At 48.7% G+C, this 25,979-nt stretch overlaps 1 protein-coding gene across 3 annotated transcripts in view; it reads right to left on the reverse strand.

Moving 5' to 3' along the window:
* Nucleotides 1-25,979, reverse strand: part of Zfyve28 (zinc finger FYVE-type containing 28) — a 105,193-nt gene that overhangs the window by 46,799 nt on the left and 32,415 nt on the right. For all 3 annotated transcript variants that reach the window (XR_004946040.1, XM_036200455.1, XM_036200457.1), the window contains exon 2: nucleotides 5,206-5,346. Coding sequence is in view for 1 of the 3 variants with exons in the window: in XM_036200455.1 (XP_036056348.1) it covers nucleotides 5,206-5,346 (141 nt within the window). In the remaining 2 variants the exon portion in view is untranslated. The remainder of the gene's footprint in view (nucleotides 1-5,205; nucleotides 5,347-25,979) is intronic.

Here is a 25,979-nt window from a genome sequence, read left to right on the forward strand (position 1 = left end):
GGTGTAACACCGTGTGTGTGTGTGTGTGTGTGTGTGTGTGTGTGTGTGTGTGTGTGTGTGTGTGTGTGTGTGTGTGTGTGTGTGTGTGTGTGTGTGTGTGTGTGTGTGTGTGTGTGTGTGTGTGTGTGTGTGTGTGTGTGTGTGTGTGTGTGTGTGTGTGTGTGTGTGTGTGTGTGTGTGTCCCTACCTATCCACACATGCAGATCTATCATTCTCTGAGTTATTCTCTTGAAAGAGGGTCTCCTGCTGAACCTAAAGCTAGGCTGACTGACCACCTAGCAAGTCCTGGAGAGCCTCTATTCCCCCATCCACACCCCATACCCTGCCTACAGCACTGGTGTACCAACATGTGTATGTGACTATCGGGGATTTGAACACAGATCTTCATATTTGTATAGCAAATTCTCTTACCTACTCAGCCATCTCCCCAGCCCTTGACTGGGAATTCTGAGCCCAGCCAAGATGGAGTTCCAAGAACCAAATTTGCTCCACACCAAAGAGCAGAGGAAATGATGGCTCTCAGAGATGGATGAGGATGGGCAGTGACCCTGAGACAGAAGAAACAAGGCATGCCCTATACAGCACAGGGAGATGACAGCCAGTGGCACCAAGGCAGCTGGAATTCAAGGGTGGAGCAGCAGAGAAAAGAGACACATAAAGAGAGGACTGTAGCCGGGAGGTACCCCACAGGGATTCAGCAAGGACCTAACAACACAAGCTTGTGAGCAGTGAGCCCTCACAGCGCTGGCAGTGTCAGAGATCTCCCACATCTCAGAGCAACAGGGAGCACCCCATGTCTTACCATGGTGAAGAGAGGTTGACCCGGACTAACACAGCTCTGATCCACCTAACACCTTTAAAAACAAGACACACCTTCTGAGTAGGTAAGTGTGAAGGGTTGAATGTGAGAGATCCCCCACTGGGTTCCCAGCCCGTAGAGCTATTTGGGGAAGTTGTGCAAATCAAGCCTCACAGGGGAGTAGGTCATTAGGGAGAGGTATATTTTCTCTCAACACATGCACGCATGCACGCACGCACGCACTATAATGTAAAGAGTCCCATGAAAGAGAAAATCAACAAAGCCAAAAACAGTTCAGTTGAGATGGTGAATAAACCTGACAAAGCTCTAACGACACATTCAGGAGGAGGAGACGCAGCACACAGGAGAGAAGACATCGCTACACAGCCTACAGATGCTAACATGACTACACAATTTACGCTGACATGGAGAAGTAATTTCTTCTTTTATTATTTTTATTTATGTATTTTACATACCAACCACAGTTTCTCTCCTCCCTCTAAATACAGAAATGGTGAGAAACCCGAGTGTATGTACGGGCAGAGTATTCAAACTTTGAGCAGTTTGACACAGCTTCCCATCATCTGTGTGATGCCTTGATTATTATCAGAAAGTGAATGAACAGATCAGGCAGATGAGTAAGGAAGAAAACAACAGGCATGGTGGTGCACAACTATTCTAATGGGGCGGAGACAAGAGGATTATGAGTTCAAGCCCAACCTGACTAAGCAAGACTCCATCGCAAAAACCACATGAAGAGGAAGAAAGGAAAGGAAAAGAAAGAGGTAAGGGGGAGCAGAAGGAAGAAGAGGAAAAGGCAGCGTTCTAGGTCAGTCACTCGGCACTCCTGTTTCAGTGATAAACTGAACGCTCACAATGGGCTAGGTACTCGGGTGAACTAGTGGATGTTACAGACAGAGCTCTGCCCTCAGAGCACCTGCCTGCAGCTGATGCCCGGCAATGGCAAGAATAATAATGGAAACAGTCAGTATTTACTGTGTAAAAGTATTCAACATCATTTAACATAATAGGAAACTTGACTATCCCAATAATCACAAAGAAAGTATTTGACAAAACTCCAACATCCTTTCCTGATAAGAACCCTCAGCTCTTTTCTATAAGCTATAAATAGAAGGCAACTTCCTTGGCATGATAAAGGGGGTCTGCAGAAATCCTACAGTTCACAGGCTTGATGATAAAGGACTGACCACTGTCTCTCCCACGGTAAGAACAAGTCTGTTCATCATGTACGCTGAGCACTGGACTGGAACTCCAGGAGGGTCTCGGGAGCAGGGCACAGCATCCAACACCACAAAATGAAGGCAGCTAATGAGGAGAGAAGTAGAAGGCTGGGGCTGAAGAGATGGCTCGACGTTAAGAGTACATCTGCTCTTACAGAGAAACCGAGTCCAATTCTCTGCACCCTCCTGAGGCAGCTCCCAATTGCCTGTAGCTCCAGCTCCAGGGGGATCTGACACCTTCTTCTGGGCTGCACAGGCACCTTTGCACTCCTTTGCACATACCCACACACAGTTACACATGCATACACATAATCTAATAAAAATAAATATTTTAAAAAAAGAATCACAAAACTTTTTTGTAGAAAACATTTATATAGTATCTAGTAGACTCTAAAAGGACAATGTCAAAAGTAGTAAGTGAATTAGAAAATGATCCATGAAATGCATTTGGGAACCAGGCGCAATCCAACTACTTGCTGAGGCAGAAATATCTCTTCATCCCAAGAGCTCAAGGCCAGGTTAAGCAACATAGAGAGACTCCCCCCCAGCTCAAAACTGTGATGTGTGAGAGTGAGTGAGTGGGTGAGTGTGTGTGTGTGTGTGTGTGTGTGTGTGTGTGTGTGTGTGTATTCTCAGTTTCTTGATATACAATTCCTAAAATCCTTGCAGTCTCAGAGGCAATAAATAGTCTTTGCCTGTTAATGAGATGGCAGGTAGCCAGGCTCTGAGTAGCTTCAAGATGGGACTAGCCACTACAGGGCACAGGCCTAGATTTTCAACTTTATCCTCAAACTCTGAGGGGAGGAGAAGGCATCAACCACACCTGTGCATGAAACCTCCATGAAACCAGAGGACAGATAGGGTTCAGAGGGCTTCTGGGCTGGCAAGCTCATTGGCAGTCTAGGATGGTAGCATGGTAGCATTTTCCAACTCCACAGAGACAGAAGTGCCCTGCTAAGGCCATGTCCAGATATTACCCTGAGCACTCTTCACACGTTACACCTGCCTCTTTTATCATGCCAATGTTTTTTGTTTGTTTTTAATTTTTATTTCATGTGTATTGGTGTTTTTCCTGTATGTATGTCTGTGTGTATAAGGGTGTCAGATCCCCTGGAAGTGGAGTTACAGACAGTTGTGAGATGCCATGTGAGTGCTGGGAATTGAACCTAGGTCCTCTGGAAGAGCAGTCTGTGCTCTTAACCACTGAGCCAGCCCACTGCCTCCTTTATCATCAACATCACAGGTAAAGGCAGCACTCGCCTGAATTCTGACACCGTCTTCAGGAAGCATTAGGACCACTGAGCTGAGCACACCCATCTGGTAGGGCAGAATCCTGTTTCTACTGTCAGGAGTAGTGAGGGAACTTGTAAGAATGGAGGGCAGAGAGCAGGAAGAACAGTGCAGTGTGACCTGCATGCCCTCGGGAAGGCCTCAGATCACAAGATCGGCTTATAGAAGTCCATTGTCTTCCTACACAGCAGCACACCCAGCACGCAGGCTAAACTCGATAAAACAGTGCCAGTTGGAACACCATGAAGAAATATGGAATTCTGAGTTCATGGGCAGAACTTGTGTGAGGTGCCGAGGATGGGAACTGGAGTCCCCAGCTGCAGTGGTCCTAGTGGGGCTGGGAAGCACTGTGGTACATGTCTGGATTGGGGCAGGGGAGAAACTGAGTCAACACAGAGAGCATGGCCATAGGGGGGCCAAGAAGAGGAGAGAGCTGAATCTTGGGCCTAAGAGGCTAGGGAGGGAGGAGAAATGGCAGTGGGTATGAGGTGAGACAGAAACAGGGTCCTGGGAGCCAAGTAACAAAGGACAGTACTGAGAGATGTGCACAACCTCTTGTCCCCATGCTTCCCTCCCAGACCCCAAGACAAGGAAGAACGTGTGTCCTTAAGACACAGCCTGGACCTTAGTGTTTTCCACAGACCCTTCTCACAGTATAAGACTCACTGTGATGAGCCCTGACCCCTGACCTAAGAAAGGACCACCAGCTTGACATCCCTTTCCCCAACCTACCTAAAATAATACTTTGTCACTGACATCAATACACACCTAGCTCAGAGCAAGACATTAAGGTGGCCACAGCCATCTCCCAAAGTGACCACACCTGTCCCCCTTCCCAAGAGACCTGAGCAAGGAGGAGGAGCCTTCAGCCCCTCTGATCAGCTTCTCACCTTTGCAGGTGGCTCCCTAGTAACTGTTGCTCTCAGGAGCTGTTTCTAGCAGGAGCTCCTGCAAGCAGGGAGGCTGGCCCTGAAGGAGCCTAGGGCATCCATTGGAACATCCAAACAGACACATGGTGGGTGGAGGCTCTGTTGAACAGCTCAGAGCCACAGAGTCCAAAGAAGGAGCAGATCATGACGCAGACAGGGCCCTTACACTGGAGCCCCATGGGAACAAGCCATAGACAAAAACATGAGGAGGGAATGACCGCCTGGAGGCAGCCTGGAGTGTGATCACCTTGGCTACTCTGTGGAGGCCCTGAGGACCACAGTGACAGTAAAGGGTGGGCTCTCTGTCCAGTGAGCATGCACCAGCCCCACCTCCCAGAACAGAGGACCCAGCAAGAACTTGTAGGCAAAACACACAAAGAAGGTTCCTGAACTTTTCGAAAGACTGTGCTTGTCACTTGACAAAACTTTGCCCCTGCTGGAAACGCCTCGTGAACATTTGCTGCACTGGAAGAAAATGCTGCTGGCAAGGTATTTTTAGTAGCAGCTTCCAGGGCTGTCTCTGAATTATGCAGCAAAAGCTCACAGCACCATGAGTCAGCAGCCGAGAACAGTCACGTCCCCCACTAGCTCTGCACACACTACCCAGAGCAGCCAGAGTGACTACCTCCCTTCCCAAGCCAGCTGCTCCCTACCTCACTCTGGCCCTCGGCGTCTGCTCTTCCAAAGTGTCCGGTATAGTTAGCACTTGCAACCTAGCTCCACATCATCCTGCCCAGGAGTACAATCCTCTTGGGTCTGGTTCCTTCACTATCTCCAGGGCCCTGACCACATCCCTACAGAGTGTGATCAGGTGGCAAAGATATACGCTTATCAAGGACAGGTCACAGCATCCATCCTTGGTTACACTTGCCCACGCAAGAATCTCGCCCCAAGACCCCCCCCAGGATAAAGACACATACCCCAATGCCCCCACCTGCCTGCTCACCTGGCAGGAGCGGAACTGGCTGACAAGCAGTGTGCACCGCTGGGGCTCCTTCCGCCCATCCAGGCTGTCCAGTTCTGCAGCCACCTGGTTCAGCTCCTCATCAGCATAGTAGAACTGGGCCAGCAGCTGTGGGTCTGACCTCTGCAGGAGAGAGAGGTGCCAGAAGCATGAGGAAGTGGTAACTGCTAGAGGAGACACAGTAACTGGTAACCTTGTTCCTACAGGGCAGGATGCCATTGGGATGACCCCCAGGGCTGAGTCCCTAATCTGAACTCTTCCAACCCCAAGCAGTAGCCAGCTCATCAAATTTCTATATAAGAACCTTTAGGACTACAGCCAGAGCAAAAGCCAGGCCACTGGGGCCCACTTAGCTCACCCTACACCCTACACGAAAGAGTCTCATTAGAATCCCAGATAAGAGGAAAAGATAGGCCCGGAGCCCTGGGATGACAGAAAACATCTTAGAAGAAAAAAATTATATGTCAGGCCTGTTGCATACACCTGCTATCCCAGCACTAGGGAGGCTGAGGCAGGAGGATTGTGTATTTGACATGAGCCTGAATTATGTAATGAGACTTTGTATAAGGAAAGTGTTTAGCCGGGTGGTGGTGGCGCACACCTTTAGCCCCAGCACTCGGGAGGCAGAGGCAGGCGGATCTTTGTGAGTTCGAGGCCAGCCTGGGCTACCAAGTGAGTTCCAGAAAAGGCACAAAGCTACACAGAGAAACCCTGTCTCGAGGGAAAAAAAAAAAAAGTGTTTAAATCACAAGTCCAAACAGAAATGAAGAAGACAGCCACTGAAGGAAGTGGCCCAGAATAAGACAATAATTTCCCTGCACTGACGTGAGACTGACTGGCAGAGCTTGTAGACGGGCTTCCGTTCTCTGCCCTCTCAGCCCCATTTCTGTAACACCAGGGAACAGCAGTTTCCTCAACTGAGGCCTCCCTTCCACTGAACTCACGGGAGTTCTGGTCTTGCACCAGCTGATCTCTAAGTAGAACCCAGGCTCCCTGTCTCTTCCATCAGGCCTGATGCCTCCCCACTGTCTCTCTGCTGCAGCCCCACTGGCTGGCTTCTTTTTCTACACATACACAGCAAACCCACCACTCTGGGCCTGTGCACAATGATGGCCTAGGCTCCGAGGTATGAAGGACTCCTTCCCTTAGACCCCACAGTCCAGAATTCAGAGAGATGAAGAATGTTTTGGTAAAGGATGCTCATGACATGCGAGTGGGCTGAGGATCTATGGCTCTGAGGCAAAGCATGTGCTTTGCATGCTCAAAGCTCTGGTTCAACTTCTAGTACCAGAAGGAAAAAAAAAAAAAAAAACCCAAGAGAGTGAAATGTACCCAAAGGGACCAACCCAAATTTGCTGTAATGCTGCTCACTTGTGGACACACATGCACGCACAGCGCAAAAGTGACACCTGGCCCGCTCTCTCCCACTCACACATGTGGCTATGTTTATACCACAGTGTGTTAAACGTAAGGTAACTTCTGGCCATTGTTTGTAGTTTCCTCTCCTTTTCCTTGGTGTCCCCCCATCCCTTCCCTTTCATTTGACATGGCCAGGCCTCAGGGAGGCTTTTCTTGAACTAGAGGACCATCATCACAAACATGCACCTGCCCTGAACCTCCCAACCAGCCAAAGACACTGGGGAGGGAAGAGGAACCCCAGCTGTGGCCAAGCGGCCCCTCATGGGGCTTGAACTCCTAAAGACACCACTCAGAATCTGCATAGTGCCTCACAGCCAGCTACAGTGCCAGTCAAGATGAGTATCAAACCTTCCCAAGACATTCTGCAGAAGGCTGAAAGGAAACTCCCAGATGCTGCTTGACCTGGTCTAGATGCAGATGCAGCACCCTCTCCTTTCCATGGGTGATGACATACTATAGGTGGAGAGAGAAAGGCCCCTGGTGCCACCCCACATCCAGTGCTGGCTAGCTTCCCCTCCACACCCGGACTGACTTCTCAAACTGCTGCCACACCCACAAGGGCTATGACACAGCGGAGACTGTGATAAGACGAGATCAAGACTTACTAGTTGGGGTCTGGGAGATGTCTCAGTAGGTAAAGGTCTGCCGTGCAAGCATAATGACCTGAGTTCAGATCTTCAGAGCCATTGGGCGGTGGTGGCGCACGCCTTTAATCCCAGCACTCGGGAGGCAGAGGCAAGAGGATCTCTGTGAGTTTGAGGCCAGCCTGGTCTACAGAGTGAGCTCCAGGAAAGGTGCAAAGCTACACAGAAAAACCCTGTCTCAAAAAAAACAAAACAAAAAACAGATCTTCAGAGCCCACCTAAGACCAGACACGGCAGCACATGTCCATAACCCCAGCACTCCTACAACAAGATAAGAGGTGGAGATAAGACAGACTCTAGAAGCTGATGACTGAGCAAGCTCATAGGCCAGCTAGCCAGCACACAGAATAACAACAAAGAGACCATGTCTTAAAAAGGATCAGGCACGAGGACTAATGTCCAAGGTTGTCCTCTGACCTACATGTGTATCATGGCACACCCACCCACATTCACAAAGCACACATGCACACACACAACTGAGATGGCTCAGCACATAAAGCCAACAACCAAGGTTTGATTCCACGGATGAACAGCATAGAAGTACAGACCCAGATCCCACAAGTTGTCCTCTGACCTCCACATGCATGTACAAATAAGTTTAAAATAATTTTTAAAAAGACAGGGTGGGCTGGGCATGGTGGCACATGCGTTTAATCCCAGGACTCAGGAGGCAGAGGCAGGTGGATCTCTGAGTTCAAGGCCAGCCTGATCTACAGATGAGTTCTAGGACATCGAGGGCTACACAGAGAAAAAGACATGGTGGGAGATGTGAGACACGTTTATTCCTCTCTTCGCACAGCATAGATCCAACTAACTCCAGGCCCTGGCCCTGTCTTCTCCACTACGTGGCCATGACTCTGCAAGTCAAGTCACATTCTCTGACACAGCCCCCAGGACCCCGGTCTGCCTTGGAGTGTCACTAGCTCCCCGTCCTAGGTGCCAGGGCCTCCTGTCATTCCCCCAGGAAGAAGGCACAGCCCTGGGCATACCTATTTCCCAACTGACAGAAGCAGCTTCCTTCTGTTACCCCCTTCTCCTGGAAGGGACCTGGCTTCTTCTCGGAGCAGGGATAAGCTACTAGCCACCCAACAGATTGTACTGGACACTCACCAATGGTAAGGCCCACTTTACCTGTCACCCAGCTCAGGGTGCTCACCCGGGTCAGCAGAACCATAGTTCCCCTCTGACCTCAAACCCACAAGCTCCCCAGCAGGATGAGTACGGGAGTGGGGAAGGCAGAACACAGTAGCTGCAGTCACAGAGTGGATACCTCACTGAGGCCAAGCGCCTCTCAGAACCAAACTTTCGAAAGCCCTTTGTGCAATTGTACGCGCTTGGCGAACAGCCTCCCTGTGTCCCTGTGTCCCTTTGGCCCCTGTTGCTGCTTGCAACCTGCACTATTCATCTCAGCAACCAGGCCAGGTGCTGAATTTGAGAGACTGGATAACGGCACTTCCAAGAAGCAAAATGTATACTGGACAAGGGAGCTGTATCTGGCTCAGCCCCAAGAGTAGCTCAGATGAGACCCATCCCAGCACTAAAATCCTCACTACACATGAGCTGACCTCAAGCTTAGTACAAACAAGGTACAGAGAAGTTGACAATGGCCTAGGGTTGTCGGGAAAGCCCCCATCTGTTATAGGCTCCCAGGCTGCAAACAACCCATGACCGAGGAATGAACCCAGCCTCAGAAGCAAGAGGGTTACATGTGGTTTCCTTGGCCCACCTAGTCCCTCTTCTCTGTGCTCTGCAAAAGCCAACAAATACCCATGTATACATGGGTAAGTGTGCACGTGACCTGTGTGTGCACGCGTTGTGCATATGTATGTATGTGTGTGTTTGTATATATGCATTTCTATCGATATGTGTATGCATATATGTATGCACAAATGTGTGAGTTAACTGTTCCGTCTGGGGAGGACCTAAAGCAGAAGGCCCACACCTGCTGGCATTCTAAAGCATATCCCTGCTGGAGTCAAGGCCCGCCCTCTGCCCCTTATTCTCCACTGTGACTAGAGTAGGACACGTTCTCTGTCTTGGATCCTTCATGTGGCTTTAGGGCAGAGGCTGGGAAGAAGGGTAGTCAGTCTAGAACCTCATCCGTCAAGCAGGTCTATGTCTGTGTTGTAACAAAGGAAGACGCCACTCAGTAGCCAGGATAAGACTGAGGGCCCAGCATAGGGCGACAGACCACAAAAGAAACATGAAGGCCTCCGCCAGAACCACTTCAACATCTTTTGGAGAGACTCTTCCAGATCATTTGTCCCTGCTCAGCCCACTTACTGTGGATACTTCCTGAGACCAGATAGAGTTCTAGTGTAAGACAGAGGAGGATGTCACCTGCTCCATCAATCAGTGAATGTTTGGGGGAGTAGCTATGCATTGCCTACCCCAGGGCAAGTAAGTATCCACAGTAGAATCAGGGACAACTGTGCTCACAGGCTTCCACACCCAGGTGCACCGATCCTCTCAGGCCTGTCTGTGGTCTGCAGCCTCAAGGGTAGAAACTGCTGTGGCACTCTGCCTGGCACCAGACCTCCTCGCTGAGCCGTTTATCACTGTGGTGACTCCTCAGCCAGGCTCATGGCCTATCCCACGCCTGGACCTTACCCAGTCCACATCCCTTCATGAATCCTCCCACCTTCCCATCTACCCAGCATTAAATTGCTCACCAGGGGACCAACTAGCAGAAGTCAGCTATCCCTGTGACTCAGAAGCAGGCCTGATTAACAGCATCAGCATCTCCAGCAGACTCTACAGGGCTAGTTATCTGACCCCTACTTACACTTCTGCAACACATGCACAAACACACACACATGCCCGCACCTGTAATCTAAAGACTTGGGGGCAGATACAGGGAGTTCCCAGGGGCTCACTGGCCAAACAGTCTAGTCAAATTTATAAGCTCAAGGTTCAATGAGAGACTCTGTCTCAAAAAAGCACAGTGGAGAACAAGCAAGGAAGACATCTGGCATCAACCTCTGACCTCCATGCACATATGAACATATTTATAGGCATACGAAAGAACCTGGGTTTGCCTGAGCCAGCTACTAAAGAAAGCAGGACTAGTCAGCAAACTGCAGCCAACAAAACTGTCATACCTTGTGAGTTTATTGTTGGTGAATGAGTTATAATACTGTAGAAGATACAGCTGAGTTCACTTCTATTCCTGCCACGGCACACTCATGACAAACATCCAATCACCAGCATCCAGGATTCCTCGATGTCTCTTACTGGCAAAAGGCCATGGTTCTGAGGCTCGTGCATCTACACCAGCAGGTAGATACCCTACACTGAGTCCACTTCCGAACGACAGCCTCAGTACAGTTTGCTGCGGTCACTGTAGAGACGCCTCCGAATGTGTGGTTCCCATACAACCCTCACCTTGCTCCACCACAGCAAGGGTCCATGTTTGGGCTGGTCTGTCTGCTTTCTTGGAGGACAAATGCCAGGAAGAGGGACTCACTGACAAGGTGGAAGGGGCCAATGATATATGGCATGGCTAAGTTGTTTTAGAGCCTGGCTGAGCAATCAGGATCAACCTACCAAGAACCCTTCCTGCCGAGCTTAGCAGGAATCCGGTGCCTCTGGGGAAAAATGGAATCCTGTATACACACACACACACAGACAGAGACAGAGTCAGACACAGACAGACACAGAGAGACAGAGAGAGACACAGAGAAAGAGACAGACAGACAGACAGACAGAGAACTTAGACGCCACTGGCAGTCCTCTCTGATGTGGAGGGAAATAGCGAGGGTGTCTATGGCTGAAGACCCACAGCTCCAGACAGGTAGGGGACCCCAAACAAAATGTCCAACCTCAAACCCCACAGGACTAGGCTGGCTCTAAGTGTAAGCATAACCACAAGCATTCTCACATCTCATTGTGCCTCAGTGAGGGGCCAGAGGCCATTCAGCTGCTGCAGACTGGATGCTGGGGCACGCAAAACCTCGTTTGCTCTCACCTGGCTTTGATTTCTACAAATCAAAGCCCTGAAAACCAGATGTACAATGTCTAGACCAGTAAGTCGTAGGAGGGAATCTGTGAACACATGTACATGCACCCATGAATGGACATACACACACGTATACACACACACACAAACACACACAAATACGCACACAATGTACATGTGCACACTTGAATGGATGTATACACACACACACACACACACACACACACACACAAAATGTACATGTGCACACCTTGAGGCACACACATACACCTTGAGCAGAAGAAATCAAGAGAGTTTAGAAAATTCTACAAAAACATAAAATGCCTGTGCTGTTTTAAAATTCCAGCTGCCAACAGAGTGAGAGGGAGCATCAGCCCCCTCAGGACAGCTATTTCAGATCAAAGAACCGAAGTTCTTCTGTGTCTCCTCACAGGACAAAGTGTGGGAGCAGAATAGGTTTTTAATGATTGTGTCAGTCACGTCTATCCAAGGGCCCAGGTGCTGTGCAAGCGGAAAGCTCTAGGCAGGGGGTCCCAGGAAATGAATTAACAAAACCAATGAGATTCAATTTGTCCTGATTAACAGGATCCAAGAGAAAATTTTGGTTACTAAGTCTCTCATTGTAAGTATGCAGAGTAGGGCCCAAACAGCCACCTCACCAAGTCCCCACTCAGTGCTCCACCAGCCTGAGGGACACTGACCCCATGCAGGCTGGCCTGCAGGCCTGAGGCTGGGAGATGGCAGAGAAGGCCATGGAACAAATGGCCACCGCCAGGCTGACTTTAAGTGTTTCGATGTCCCCAAAGAACACTGTGTAACAAAGGGACCGCTGTAAGCAGAAGTGTGAAATAACACTGGGACATCGTAAAGATCATACATTAACTGTAGGAGTGTGGTGTTATTTTGTTTGTGCTCTAACAAGTAAGAATTCACACTACAAAGGCATGCCTTTAGAACACTACTGGTCAATACTGTCTCAGCTACTCCATTGTGGAGGAAACCCGCACTGCTGAAAGAGGGCAGAAAGGCTAGAACAGGTCTCAGGTTTTTTTCACTGGAACCCCTTTCCCAACAAATCTTCAGATCACCCTGGGTACATAAGTGCATAAAACAGGTATACAAGCCAGGCAGTAGTGGTGCATGCCTTTAATCCCAGCACTCAGGAGGCAGAGGCAGGCAGATCTCTGTGAGTTTGAAGCCAGCCTGGGCTATAGAGTGAGTTCCAGGACAGGCTCTAAAGCCACACAGAGAAACTCTGTCTCAAAAAACAAAAACAAAAATCAGGTATACGGGGTTGGGGGTTTAGCTCAGTGGTAGAGCACTTGCCTAGCAAGCACAAGACCCTGGGTTCGATCCTCAGCTCTAGCAAAAAAAAGAAAAAGAAAAAGAAAAAAAAAACAGGTATACAAATTAACATTTACTCATAAATTAATCATAAAGAAATTTTATTTTAAAACAATTCTTTGAAGGCTGGGCAGATGACTCTAGACAAAGTTCCATGCAAACATAAGGACCTGAGTTCAGGTCCCAAGAACCTACACTGAAAAGCCAGGCATGATGGCACACGTTTGTAATCCCAGCGCTCCTGTGCAAAGACGGAGGTGGAGACAGGAACAACCTCTGAAACTCACAGGGCAGCCAGGCCGGTGTGTGCAGTGGCAAACAAAGACGAGGAGAGTCTGACGTAAACAAGGTGGACAGCAAGAACTGCTACCTGAGGTTGTCCTCTGATCTCCCTGTGATGTGAATGTGCCTGCAATCATACATACACACATGTCACACCCACAAAGAGAAAGGCAGAAGACACATAGATATACTGAGCAATTACAAGTTTAAGTCACAATACAGAATGGACCAATGCAGCACTAACTCCAAGAAGTTAATTGTCTTATTTATTCACTCAAATGCCTGGTCTCTGATGAGTGTGGCTGTCGGTGTGGCTATGCTCATAGTGTGAGCTTGGGCCCTGCCCACAGGGCCCTTTGATCAGCCACGAGTACTCTGAAGTGGTTCCCTATAGTTCAGAGGACTTCTGGCTGGGCTGGGACAGAATTAGAGATCACGGCACCTGAACCATCAGTGGAGACCTTGCTCACCATGAGCCACTCTAGAGGAATCACTTCTAGTCCTGCATAGAACCAACCTCAGTGCAGCAGTCCAGGCAGGGAGATTGGAGCTCATGAAAGTAACAAATGGCCTGGATTGCATTATAGAGACTAAGAGGCTCAAATTCTGCCCAGGGCCATAGTGAGGCCCTTCAGGCCTCTCTGGTGGAACAAGAGGGTAGGCCAGCACCAGGGCACCTGTTCGCACTCTTGCTTCCTAAATATGACATGAACACTGCAGTCAGAGGGCATTAAATGATGCCTTCTCGCTCTAGTCAACAACCTCACGGTCTTGGTCAGGCTCCAGGTAGGAGAAGAACAGGCAGGCAGGTAGCTGGACATGTGACCTGCACAGATGGTAGGGCAGGCAGCCCGGTGGATCAGAGAGGACAGTTCCTGCCCCAGGTTAGTCCATGAGTGGTTAGAACAAAGCCTAGGAGGTTCTTCCCCCAAGCAGTTGTCCTCAGAATGTCAGCCGGGATCTGAATGCCAATTTCCAAGAGTGGCCCCTGCCACATAACCAGCTAAGTGCCACTCAGTGGTCCAGCGTTCAGGATGTGAAACCCTAGAATGTTACCTTTCAGTCTCAGCACATCCCCAGGCAGTGGCCATACACAGACTTCAAGAAGAGACTAGGAAGTTCAATGATGGGACAGTCAACCACAATGCCATCCTGGGCCCTGACTAGGGCCCTCCTGGACTAGGTCTCCAGCCCTAGGCTTTGCGCTCCACTCCCCCCAAATCCAAAAGCATCACAGGAAACCAAGAAAGGCCTCTGTAGGTACCTTAATGCAGCTGCTCACCATAGCAACTACCCACCCCAGCAACTGCGTAGGCCACATGCAGATGTCAGCAACAGGTCTCCATGGATGGGACTGCTCATTGCCTCCAAACACTGACCTAGGCCCTCCTAGGGTACCTTGGTCCCACTCATCCATCTGCACAAGTACCTGTTGATGTTTGGGTTTGATTTTTTGACTCTTTGGTCTTTGGTCTTTTGGGGGGCTCATCACCCAGCTCCCAAATAAATCATACACAGAGGCTTATTCTTAATTATAAATGCCCAGCCTTAGCTTGGTTTGTTCCTCCTCCTCTGGCTGCTTCCCTTTACTTTCTCCTGTATATTCTCTCTGCCTGCCAGCCCTGCCTGTTTCTCTCTCCTGCCTCACTATTGGCCGTTCAGTGCTTTATTAGACCATCAGGTGTTTTAGACAGGCACAGTAACACAGCTTCACAGAGTTAAACAAATGCAACATAAACAAAAGTAGCACACCTTAAAATAATATTCCCCAACAAGTACCTAGAGATGTCAGCATCCCACCCATGCCTCCAGCCTGACCTAGATTCGCAGCTGGCCTATCCTCAGAGGTATGGGGCCACGGGGAGCCCTGTCTGTCCCTAGATCGCAGCACAACCTCTCAAATCCTTTCACAGCACTCTCTGAAGGACAAGCTGACACGTTTGTTTTTGTTCACATTAGCAAACACCGTTACTGTGGTAAAATAGAAATAAACCATTTCAATAATGTGATTAAAGGAACAACAGACTAAGGGAAGAATCTGCAGCCTCGACCCTGAAGGGACCAGATGGGCTCCAAACTCCAATCCCAAACACTTCCTCCATGGTTCATCCCCTGCTAAGTGACCCTGCAGTGCTGTGACAGGCATTAGCAATGTCCAGTAGATTGCATGTACAGTCCCTAGTGTCCTCATTAGTGTGCATAAGAATGACAGCCAAAACAGCTGACCAGGATAAGGAGCCAAATACTATATATCCTTCCCTCAGGAAAGGGCCCCACCCCCACAAGGCAGCATTGACCTGGACCAGGGATGGCTGGGGCTGGGACTACATGAAGGATGAAATGCACAGTAGAATCAGCATCCTCTCAAGAGTGAAGGTGGGAGCCACAGAGACAGCAGAAACACCTGTCCTGTGTGTACACTAACTGGCTCAGGAAGGGCCAAGCTATCCTATCCACCTGCCCACTGCAACAGCACAACCCTGGATAGAGAGGCCCAGGGGATTCTCCAGGAAAGCATGAGGCAGGGTAACAATTGGGACAGAGCGTCCAGGTAACAGAAAAGTAGTCTCAAAACTCCTAGGATCTGCGAAGGCAGGGAAGGGGGAAACTGGCCCTCAGCAGAAGTGGGAAGAGAGTGGAGGGCAGCTAGGAGTCTTATAGCTAGTGAGTGGAGGCCACCGCCTTTGAAGGCCAGGGAGTTGGTGAGGAGTTGGTGTGAATTCCTTCCCTTGGAGTCAGAGGAAAGAAGAAGGGCTGTAACTTGTCAATCAAGCAGATATTCCAGAAAGACAAGCGAGGAAGTAGCTAGGTGGGTCTGCCTCATGTCCACATGCTGCCTCATGTCCACATGCTGCTTCATGTCCACGTGCTGCCTCATGTCCATGCGCTGCCTCATGTCCACATGCCCCATACCCGCAGCAGGGCCTCGGGGTGCATGCAGGAACTTGAGGCCTCTTTACCCTCTCACAGCAACCTAGGCTGTCACCTCACAGACTTCCCATCTACAAGGTCTGAATGCTGCCTGCTGGCTCCCAGGTCGGTCCTGTCCCCTGTTCCCCCATCTCTGTTTCTGGTCCACTCAGCATCTGCAATCTCTGGCCTTTCAGAGCTTTGAACTCTGGACTTGACCTGGGGACAAGTGACCCTTGGGTGGGGACACAGCTCTCCCTCTTCAGGCTCAAAGTTGACCAGCAATGGCTGCTAGACCTTGGTTCTGCTGTGCTCAGTGGGGCCCTCCAGCTATAGTCTCAGCTGGACTCTGGGTTACTGAGCTATCCAACACAAGTGGACCTCAGATGAGCCCACTGTTGATTGAATTCCAGAAGGGTAAGACACAGAAGAGAAGCTATGTGTGTTTGCTTCTGGCCCTGTGGTCCACAACATTGGGGGAAAGGCTCCCCTCCACTCCACAAGAGGTGTGTGTGTGGGGTGGGGGGGTCCTCCTCAGCTGAGCACAACAGAAACCTAACCAGAAGTTCACACAACTTCACTTGAGAGTAAAGGAACAGCCCCAGCCCAGCCCCTGCCCAACACACCAGCTGAAGGTGGACCAGACAGGGACAGCCACCCAAAAGATGCCACATTAGCAAGATTTGAGAATGAAGAATTCCGGCCAGTGAGAGTTGTGAAACCTTATCTACACCTGAGAGAGTCACCATAAATTTTGAGGGCCAGAACCCCACTTTGTCTGAAAAACTTCTATAGTAAGTGCTGCCCAACGGATGTTTTATAAGAAATGGTATGTGCATAACTGCATACGGGCCTCCCTGAAGGCCAGGCTACGCCTCTCAGGTTTCTTGGCAATCTGGTAAATTAAGATTTTCGGTCTAGTTTCAACACCCCAAAAATAATAATCCCCTGTACCCCCTGTCTCTCCAGACAATGCTCCTTTTCCAGCTCAGAAGACCATGACAATGTGTGAAAGCCTTCACACAGCCGCTAATTACTCAAGGACAGCAGTACTCAGCAGAGCTCAGAGGTCAGGAGAAAACTGCAGAAGGTCCAGTTCCAAGTGCACTGGCCTCCACCTTGCCAGTGGACAAAGGACCCCTTTGTAACCTCAAATCCACTCTATGACATGGAAACAGACTCCATTGTGAAGGGAGATCTCTGGAGAAGATCCCAGCCCTGCAGAGAGGACTGGTCACATGACCATGAACAGCCCTCTTCTATTAGGATATCCTCCTATGCCAGAGAGCTACTGGGCAAGCAAGGACCCTGCAGTAGCAACACAAGTGATGACCCCACCCTGGCTGTGACACGTTCTCTGCAAGCTGCCACAGACCAGTTAGAAAAGTTGGTTCTTTTCATCCTTGTATGTTTTGGTTTTTTAGGGATAGGAGCTTGCTGGATTGCCCAGGATGAACTTAAACTCCTAGGCTCAAATAAGTGATTCTCCTGTCTCAGCTTCCAAAGTAACTGATACCACAGTTGCGCATCACTGAGCCTGGCTAGGCAAAGGGTTTTCAAAAGAAAGATTAATTTCCTAACAAACTCCCAATCAAATGCTGTTCATACACTAACTGCAGATAGTCAACATAGCAGCTGCCATGGGACTGGAAAGAAGCCAAGGAACCACTCAGTGAAAGACTCCAGGCAGTGAGAGACCACGAAGGGAGAATGTCAGTAAATGGAACGGCCTGCCTGGCAGGTGGGTGTAGAAACTGGGGGAGATCATATTTTTTAACTTCAATAGATTAAAAGATACTTTAAAGTGCATTTTATGGGACTGTGCAGACAGACAGCTAATGGGTAAGCGTGCTTGCCATGCAAGCCTGCAACTCAAGACAAGCGGATTACTGAAGCTGGGTTTAGTAGCCAGCCTAGGCACCCTGGTGTTTGCTCTGTGGGCTCAGGCCCAGTTGCCTATGAGTGCCCCATACTCTTGGCCTAGAAGTTCCACAGGCCTGAGATACAGTAGATTAGAAGAGGCCTACCCCATATTGAAGGAACAAGGTCCTGGGATGACCTTGCCTGGGTCATGCTGCTGTCGAGAGAAAACAGAATTCAAGGGGATTGAGGGGTATGTCTCCAGAAGCCAGCACTTATATAGGTCTCAGTGGTTGAGGCACAGAGGGTTAAGGCTGTTTAGCAGACGGATGCCATCTTAAGCAAGCTCATGGACTTAGAAAACAAGGTGGTTACCACATCCTATAACTACCAACCCCCCACCCAGGAGTCCATCCTCTGCAATACCTCCCCTAGGCCACTCAGTGGGTGCCAATCTAAAAGGCTAGGACTGCAAACCCTGCAGCCAATCCCCTGAAGAAAGAAATTAAGATGTACCATGCCCAGGAGGCATTCAGGCAGATCTCTGTGAGTTTGAAGCCAGCCTGGTCTACAAAGGGAGTTCCAGGACAGTCAGGGCTACACAGAGAAACCTTGTCTTGAAAAATCAAAAACAATAACAAAAAAAGATTTACATCCTGTAAAATTCTTCCAGTTAGAGCTTGCAATTCAGCAGGATCCAGCATATTCCTAGATTGTGTAACAGTTACTGTGACTAGTTACAGAATATCTTCCTTACCCTAAAGAAACCACACACACAAACACATAAAACCTGGCAGTCACCCTCCTTATCCTCAGGCTGTCTGTAGACGGCCTGTTCTGGGCAGGAATGTAAATGAAGTCATCAGTATGTGACTTGTGGGTCTGGCTTCTTTAAAGGTTTTTCCACAATGTAGCATGTCATTGTCTGAATGTCCATTGCCAGAATTTCCCAGGTTGGACACAACTCCCTCCCCAAATAGTACCTTAGTGGCATTTGAAGGAAAGTCTTTGAGAGGTAACTAGGGTTAGGTAAGGATGTGTGGGAGCCCAGAGTGGCATTACTGCTTCATAAGACAAGCAAGCAGGGAGGCGTGGAGATGTCTCAGTTGGTAAGGTGCTCACTGAGCAATCGTGGGTACCTGAGTTCAGATTTGCAGCACCTACATAAATGCCAGGAGTGATAGCATGCACCTGTAATCCCAGTGCCAGGGCTAGAGACAGGATGATCCCTAGAGTCTGTCCCAGGCCTAAAACTCATCAAGTAGGCTAGGTCTTCTGGCCATGAGCTCCGGGGCCTTCCTGTCTCTACCTCCCTAGCACACACCACCATGTGTGTGTGGATCCTTTTAGTTGTTGCTGTTGCTGTGGATTCTGGATCATCTCCCATTATGACAGCATCTGCTGAAGCCAGGTGCCTCTAAGTTTTAGTCCATTTATTTAATAATTTGAACAACAACTGTAATATGAAAGAAGCCTGCAGAGGAGGTGGCATGGGCTGCTCTGTGAACCTGAGGGCTGCCTCCACCATCTGCAGACAGAAGGGATAGGAGGCGGCAGGTCTGCGCATCAAGGTGCTGCTCTGAATTCTCAGGCATCCCTGCGATTACTTCTTTCCATGACCCCATTTCTTCCCCACTTGATGCCACAGGACAAGTTCTTCTTCTCTACCCAGATCTGAGCCTGGTAGAGACCCTATCTATCTACTATCTATCTATCTATCTGTCTGTCTGTCTGTCTATCTATCTATCTATCTATCTATCTATCTATTTATTTTGAGGCAAGGTTTCATTATGTAGCTCTGGCTGTAACTCACTATATAGACCAGGCTGGCCTCAAAGTCACAGAGATCTGCCTGCTTTGCCTCCCAAATTTGGGGATTAAATGTGTATGGCACTACAATTGGCTTTGGTAAAAATTTCTTTTCTTTTCTTTTTGTTTTTGTTGCTGTTGTTATTTTGTTGTGTGTGTGTGTGGGTTTTTTTGTTGGTTTTTTTTGGGGTTTTTTTTTGTTTTTTTGTTTTTTGTTTTTTTTTTGAGATAGGGTCTCTCTATGTAGCCCTAGCTGTCCTGGAACTTGCTCTACAGATCAGGCTGGCCTTGAACTCAGAAATTTGCCTGCCTCTACCTCACAAAAGATGTCTTAGCTCACATAGAAAACCTTGAACTTTATACAAAAGAGGAAAAAAATCAGCAAATGGGATTTTATCATCTTTAAGGGTCTGTTGTTCTGAAAATTCTGTTAAGATATGAAAAGTCAAGCCACAGACTATGTACAGATTTGCCAGACATGCTCAGAACTTACACTCAGAAAATACAACATGGGTCAGGAACAGCCCAGTGATTAAAGCCCTTGTTATGTAAGCATGAGAACTAGACTTTTAATCCCCAGAACCACATGTGTAATACACCAACACATGTGTGTCCACACACATATAAACATACATAGATACATGCATAACACACATACAGAAATGGGGGGAAATATAATGTAACTGTAAAAAAAAAAAGTTGTGCTGGGCGTTGGTGGCACATGCCTTTAATCCCAGCACTTGGGAGGCAGAGCCAGGAGGATCTCTGTGAGTTCAATGCCAGCCTGGTCTACAGAGGGAGATCCAAGAAAGGTGCAAAGCTACACAGAGAAACCCTGTCTCGGAAAAAAAAAAAAAAAGAAAAAGAAAAGAAAAAAGTTGTGAAGGTTAATGTTTTAACTTATTTATTACTTATTTCATGCGTGTGAATGCGGACATCCACGTGCCACAGCAAACGTGGAGGTCAGAGGACAACTGTCAGGGTGTGTTCTCTCCTGCCACCTTGTGGGACCTCAGAGTCAAACTCAGGTCATCAGGCCTGCATGCAAGCACCTCTGCCTCTAGCCTTTTCACTGGCCCTAAATATGGTTATTATTGTGTGCATATGTGCATGCCGAGCAGCATGTGAACGTCAGAGGACTGCTGTTGCAGGTCAGTGTCCCTTCCACCATGGGATCCAGGAACTGAAGTCAGGGCTTGCGCCTCAAACACGTATCTGAGCCATCTCTCCTGCTGGACCTCCATCTTGATTGCCAACTTAACGTGATTTAAAATCACCATGGAAACAGCTCTCAGGGCACACCTGTGAGGGATTTTCTAGACTAGGTTAATTGTGAGAGGAAGCCTGACCTTAAATATGGGTGGCATGATTCCACGGGCTGGGGTTCCATAGTGCCATGTTCTCTCTGTCTCTCCTTCGTGACCAGATGCCCTATACTTCTGCTGCCCTGACAGACTGTGAGACAGAACAAACCCTTCCTTCCTTAAGATGATTCTGTCAGATATTTTGTGGCAGCAACAGACAAGTAACTAATATAACAACTGAATTTTCTTTTCTTTTGTTTGCTAGTTTGTTTTCAAAACAGGGTTTTATAAGTAGTCCTGGCTGTCCTGGAACTCACTCATGAGACCAGGCTGGCCTCGAACTCAGAGACCTGCCTCTCTCTGTCTCCTGAATGCTGGTATTAAAGGTGTGCGCCACCATTTTGCCCAGTCTTAGCAACTGAGTTTTAAAGTACAAAAGACTTTAATAACTAAATCTAACTAGAGAAGACCCACTCAATATCCCTCTTGGGGACTGTATTAGTTACTTTTCTTGTAACTGACAAAATTCATGACATGCAATTCAGGGAAGTTCAGCTTCATGCTGGGAAAGGCATGGCGGCAGGAATAGGGCTACTTGTTTACATCTTTGCAGATCACTGCCACAGGGCTGGGCTTAATGGCCAATGATGCTGCCCAGCAATGTCCTTCAGTTGGCCCTATAGCTTACAGATTCCACAACACATGAACCTATGGGGTACATTTCACATTCAAACCATAACACAGATGCCACCAGGTGTGGGACCAAGAACTGAGGTGAGTCTGCCTAACCCACCTGGAACTTTCCTAGAGGTACAACTGCCCTCACCTGGGTTGAGAGCATATGCTGTCACCCCTAAGACCAGACAGATAAAACTCGACAGACATCACCTTAAAGGCTGAAGCCCAACTGGAAAGGGTTAATTTAGAAGCAGGCATGGTGGTGAGCACTTATAATCACAACACTTGGAAAGGAGGATCAGGAGTTCAAGGTCATCCTCTGCTACACAGCAAGCCTGAGGCCATGCTGAGCTAATCAGAAAATTAAAAGAGCAGGACACGGTGGCGGTGGTGCATGCCTATAATCCCAGCACTCAGGAGACAGAGGCAGGGGGATCTTTGAGTTCAAGGTCAGCTTGGTCTACAGAGCAAGTTCCAGGAGAGCCAGGGCTACACAGAGAAACCCTGTCTCAAATAAGAGAAGGGAAGTGGAGAGGCAAAAGAGAGAAGGGCACAGTTTATCTAGTCTGGGCTTTGGTCGTCAAAAGGCAATGGAAATGGTGCATGGAGGGCCCACCACTGGCAGTCACCAAACCTTCAGGCATAAGGAGCCGGGCCTATTGGGTGACAGGAGGACTAGACTGCTGGGCTCACAGCTGATGGTTGCTATAGCCTAGGGAAAGTAGCCCCCCAGGACTGAGTGATCCCAGAAATAGCACCGAGTCAACAACTTGGTCTTACTGCTGTTACATGACAATCACGGAGCAGAAGAAAGTTAGGGGTCACTCAGTGGGTGGCTAGAGGAATATGTGGAGGGACAGTGGGAAGTTCTGAGTCATAGCCACTCCCCAGAGACACTTGGCCTGTGAGAAGAACGAAGCCATGGAGGGCACAGGATCTCCAAGGACACCTGTCAGCATGGCAAATGTTTTTTCTGAACAGTCCAAGCAGAACCAAGGGAATTACCGAAGATCAGCTGTGTGGTGTTCACCTGAGAAAGACAGTGCATTGGAGACCGGAGAGAGATGGCTGTGTGGCACTCACCTAATTCCAGAATCTGTGCAGTGCTCACCTAAGTGTGGTTGCTGGACTGGAGCAATGATTCGGTGGTTACACACACTGGCTGCTCTTGCAGAGGACCTGGTTTGGTTCCCACCTACAAGGTGACTCAAGAAAAGTCTGTCCTCAGAGGCCAGGACAGCAATGCAGAGGATTACATCCTCCTCACCTGCCAATGAAAGCAAGACCAAGAATCCAAGGTTCTGCCCAGGCCCAGAGGGCAGCTAAGAACTGCAGGGGCACTTTGCCTTCTAAGAGAAAACACTGTCCCCCTGCTGACATCAAACCTGAAGCCCTCCTTTTTGGGGAGAATCAGGGGAAAAAAAATCACACTGGCAGCCAAAACGTTCAATTAGAGTTCCAAAATTGTAGAGGCTATGATCTCTGGGGGATTTACACTGCTGAGACTTGGCATTAAAACTAACCCATCACATACCAGTGTTCAGGAGATGAAGGTAGAAGGATTTGGAGTCTGAGGCCAACCTGGACCACACAGTGAGTTTGAGACTAGCCTGGGCTATACAGGTAGCCACTGTTTCACATACATATGCGTACAAACAAGACTTGGCCTATCACTAATGCCCTCAAATGGCCTCTGTCCTACCTGACAACCCCTCATCAGTGAAAGAACAGAGGTCTCCAGATGCAGATGGACTCAGCTCCTCTGCCTTCTAGAATTCTCCTTTCCATTTCTCTTCCCATGTCATGTTATCCTGTATTTTTGGGTTTTGATTGTTTGTTTTGAGGCAGGGTTTCCTTATATAGCCATGGCTGACCTGGAACTCACTGTGTAGACCAGGTCAACCTTGAACTCATAGAGATCCACCTGCCTCCTGAGTGCTGGGATCAAAAGTATGCACTACCAAATCTCACCCAGGAATTGTATTTTTATGCTTACAAGCATTTTATTGACCATCCCTCAAACTTCTCTGCAACACAAATTTAGATGGAATTTAATTTTTTTCAAAGGCTCTCCTAACTGTTAGGTCTTCTAGACTGCGTTACTGTAATACGTATTAGCAGACAGTTGAGCAAACAACAAGAGACAAGTCTTGGTAAACTATCATTCCTCAGTGAGGCTTCAGCAGAAGTGTTCTCAACAGTGTGGATGCCGCCAGGCTCCAGCAGTGTGAACAGACTCAGAGGCAAAGCTGCACCTCCCTGTGGCTTTAGCTAGGTACCACCAGAGGGCTGACCAGCTAAACACCAGCACCTCCAGGCCTGCTATCCCCAGGGAGGGATTTGGGGAAGAGAGGTGTCAAGGTGGTAGCCATGGCTTACATCCATGAAAGAGCAAAATTTTAAGGATTTCTTTGTATTTTGTTTTGCTTTTTGTTTTTCGAGACAGGGTTTCTTTGTGTAGTTTTGAGCCTTTCCTGGAACTCGCTTTGTAGACCAGGATGGCCTCGAACTCACAGAGATCTGCCTGCCTCTGCCTCCCGAGTGCTGGGATTAAAGGCGTGCGCCACCACCGCCCGGCTTGTGATTTTTTTAATTATATGTATTGTGTTTCTGTATGTGGTGCTGGGAACTGAACTTGAGTCTCTGGAAGAGCAACAAGTGCTTCTTAAATGCTCAGCCATCTCTCCAGCTCCCCTGACAGAGCAATTTTGAGTAGAGAGGGTGCACAGCAGATGGAGCACCAAGAGTTGGGTCCCCTATGAAGGCAGACAGCTGCCAAGTCTGGTAAAAGGTCCGTTCCCAAGACCCCCCTTCCCTCAGCCCCCTTTTCTCAGAGAAACCCTTAGGGAACCAGGTCCTACTGCTGACCAGGAACCTTCTGGAAAGAATCCCCTACATCTGAGAAAAAGGAAAGCAGCTTTTACAGTGTCTGGGAGCTTCTGGACCCTGCAGATAGAGTGAGGTGCAATGACCACCCTGTCAAGAAAGGGAACAAGAGCTCTGTGTAGCCAGGGTCAGGACATGTGGAGGTCACATAACTCACAAACAGTTCGGGAGCAGAAATGAATTTGAATCATCTGGGAAGCCCCTGAGCTAAGCACCCCAAAGCGTCAGTGGGCTTCAGGAACAGCAGCACAGGGAACTTGGAGAAAGAAAGAAAAAAAAGACTGAACAGAAAAAGGAGTAAATAAACTTTATGACTTTTTAAAAATTCTGCTAAGGCAAAGGAGACCAAGGCCCAGAGCTATCTCCCTCACCCCTGTGCAAGACCTGCCAAGCTTCTGCTCTATAATGTGCACTCTATTGGTAAACTGCCCTGTGCTGTTTGAGCTCATTGAGAAGCTGGCTTTGGGAACTGGGTCCCCTCCCATCGCCACATCAGAACCAAGAGTTTTCCATCTCAAAGTTCTCCAAACACCCAGTCCTGCTGGCCCCTGAATCTATAACAGCAGGCAGGGGTGGGAGGGTGCGGCGTAGAACAGAAAAACAGACCGAGGGAAAAGACTGTGGGCTTGGGAACAGTGGAAAGCAACCTTCCAACAGATGCTAATATCGTTTATCCCACGATACACAAATGCTGGCTGTGAGGAAGAGAAGCCAGAAGTTTGCTCATAGAAGCTCTGCTCTGCCTGGGACTTCAATGGGGATGCCGGCTGACTGTCCAAGGCTTTCCCAGTCATTTCTGGTGGGTGACTTTAAGCACGACTCAATGGTGTTATCTGGCTGATATCTGCTCTGCTCTGAAGCCTCGCCCAAGGGGACACTCCACTACTCCCTGGGTTCTCCGCAGGGCTTCCCCAGTCAGCTTCTGCTGTATGATTTAAGACCCTGATTTACTCTGTCAGCCTACTGCACTCTCTGCTAGATGTTGTAAACACCCGCTGTGATAGTATTTTTTTTTCTATTTGCTGCTGCTCACTATTTACTTTTTTACTAAGGCTGACTATACTTAATAAACTCATTAATTAGAAATCAAAAGCACAGCTATAGTACATCATTCTCTGGCCTACACAGAAAAACCCTACCTTGGAAAGAGTCAAAACAGAAACCTGGCTTTTCAAGAAACGATGGAGGTGGGATCAGGTCCTAGAACCCCACGTGGGGTAGGGAACCTGTCCTGACTTCACCTGTTTATTATAAAATTGAGCAGTTCCAGCCCAGGGCATGGAACAAACAGTAAAATTTCCGAAGGCCAGCTGACAGCCATACACAAAACTCTCCAGGGAAGCCTGATTGGCTTTGACTAGCCCCACCTCATCTGCAGGATCCCCAGAAACACACCCAATGCCATCACTCTTTCCTCACAACAGAAGCAGAGCTGAACAGAAGGGGAAAGCTGATGACTTGGCCTCTGCGGTGGTGACTGACTGAGGAGGAGGCAACGAAGAGACTCAGCGTGAGGAGTCTCACAGAGAGCACAGCCTCTGCTCCCAAGCTTACACTAGCCACTGGCCCCACAGAGCAGACTCCTCCCCAGCTCTGAAGACAACGCCTGTGATGGAAGAAGTGGAAAATGCTTCTATTCCTTTTTTCTGATGCTCTTTCTAC

Source organism: Onychomys torridus, chromosome 10 (genome assembly GCF_903995425.1).
Source record: "Onychomys torridus chromosome 10, mOncTor1.1, whole genome shotgun sequence".
Taxonomy (NCBI): domain Eukaryota; kingdom Metazoa; phylum Chordata; class Mammalia; order Rodentia; family Cricetidae; genus Onychomys; species Onychomys torridus.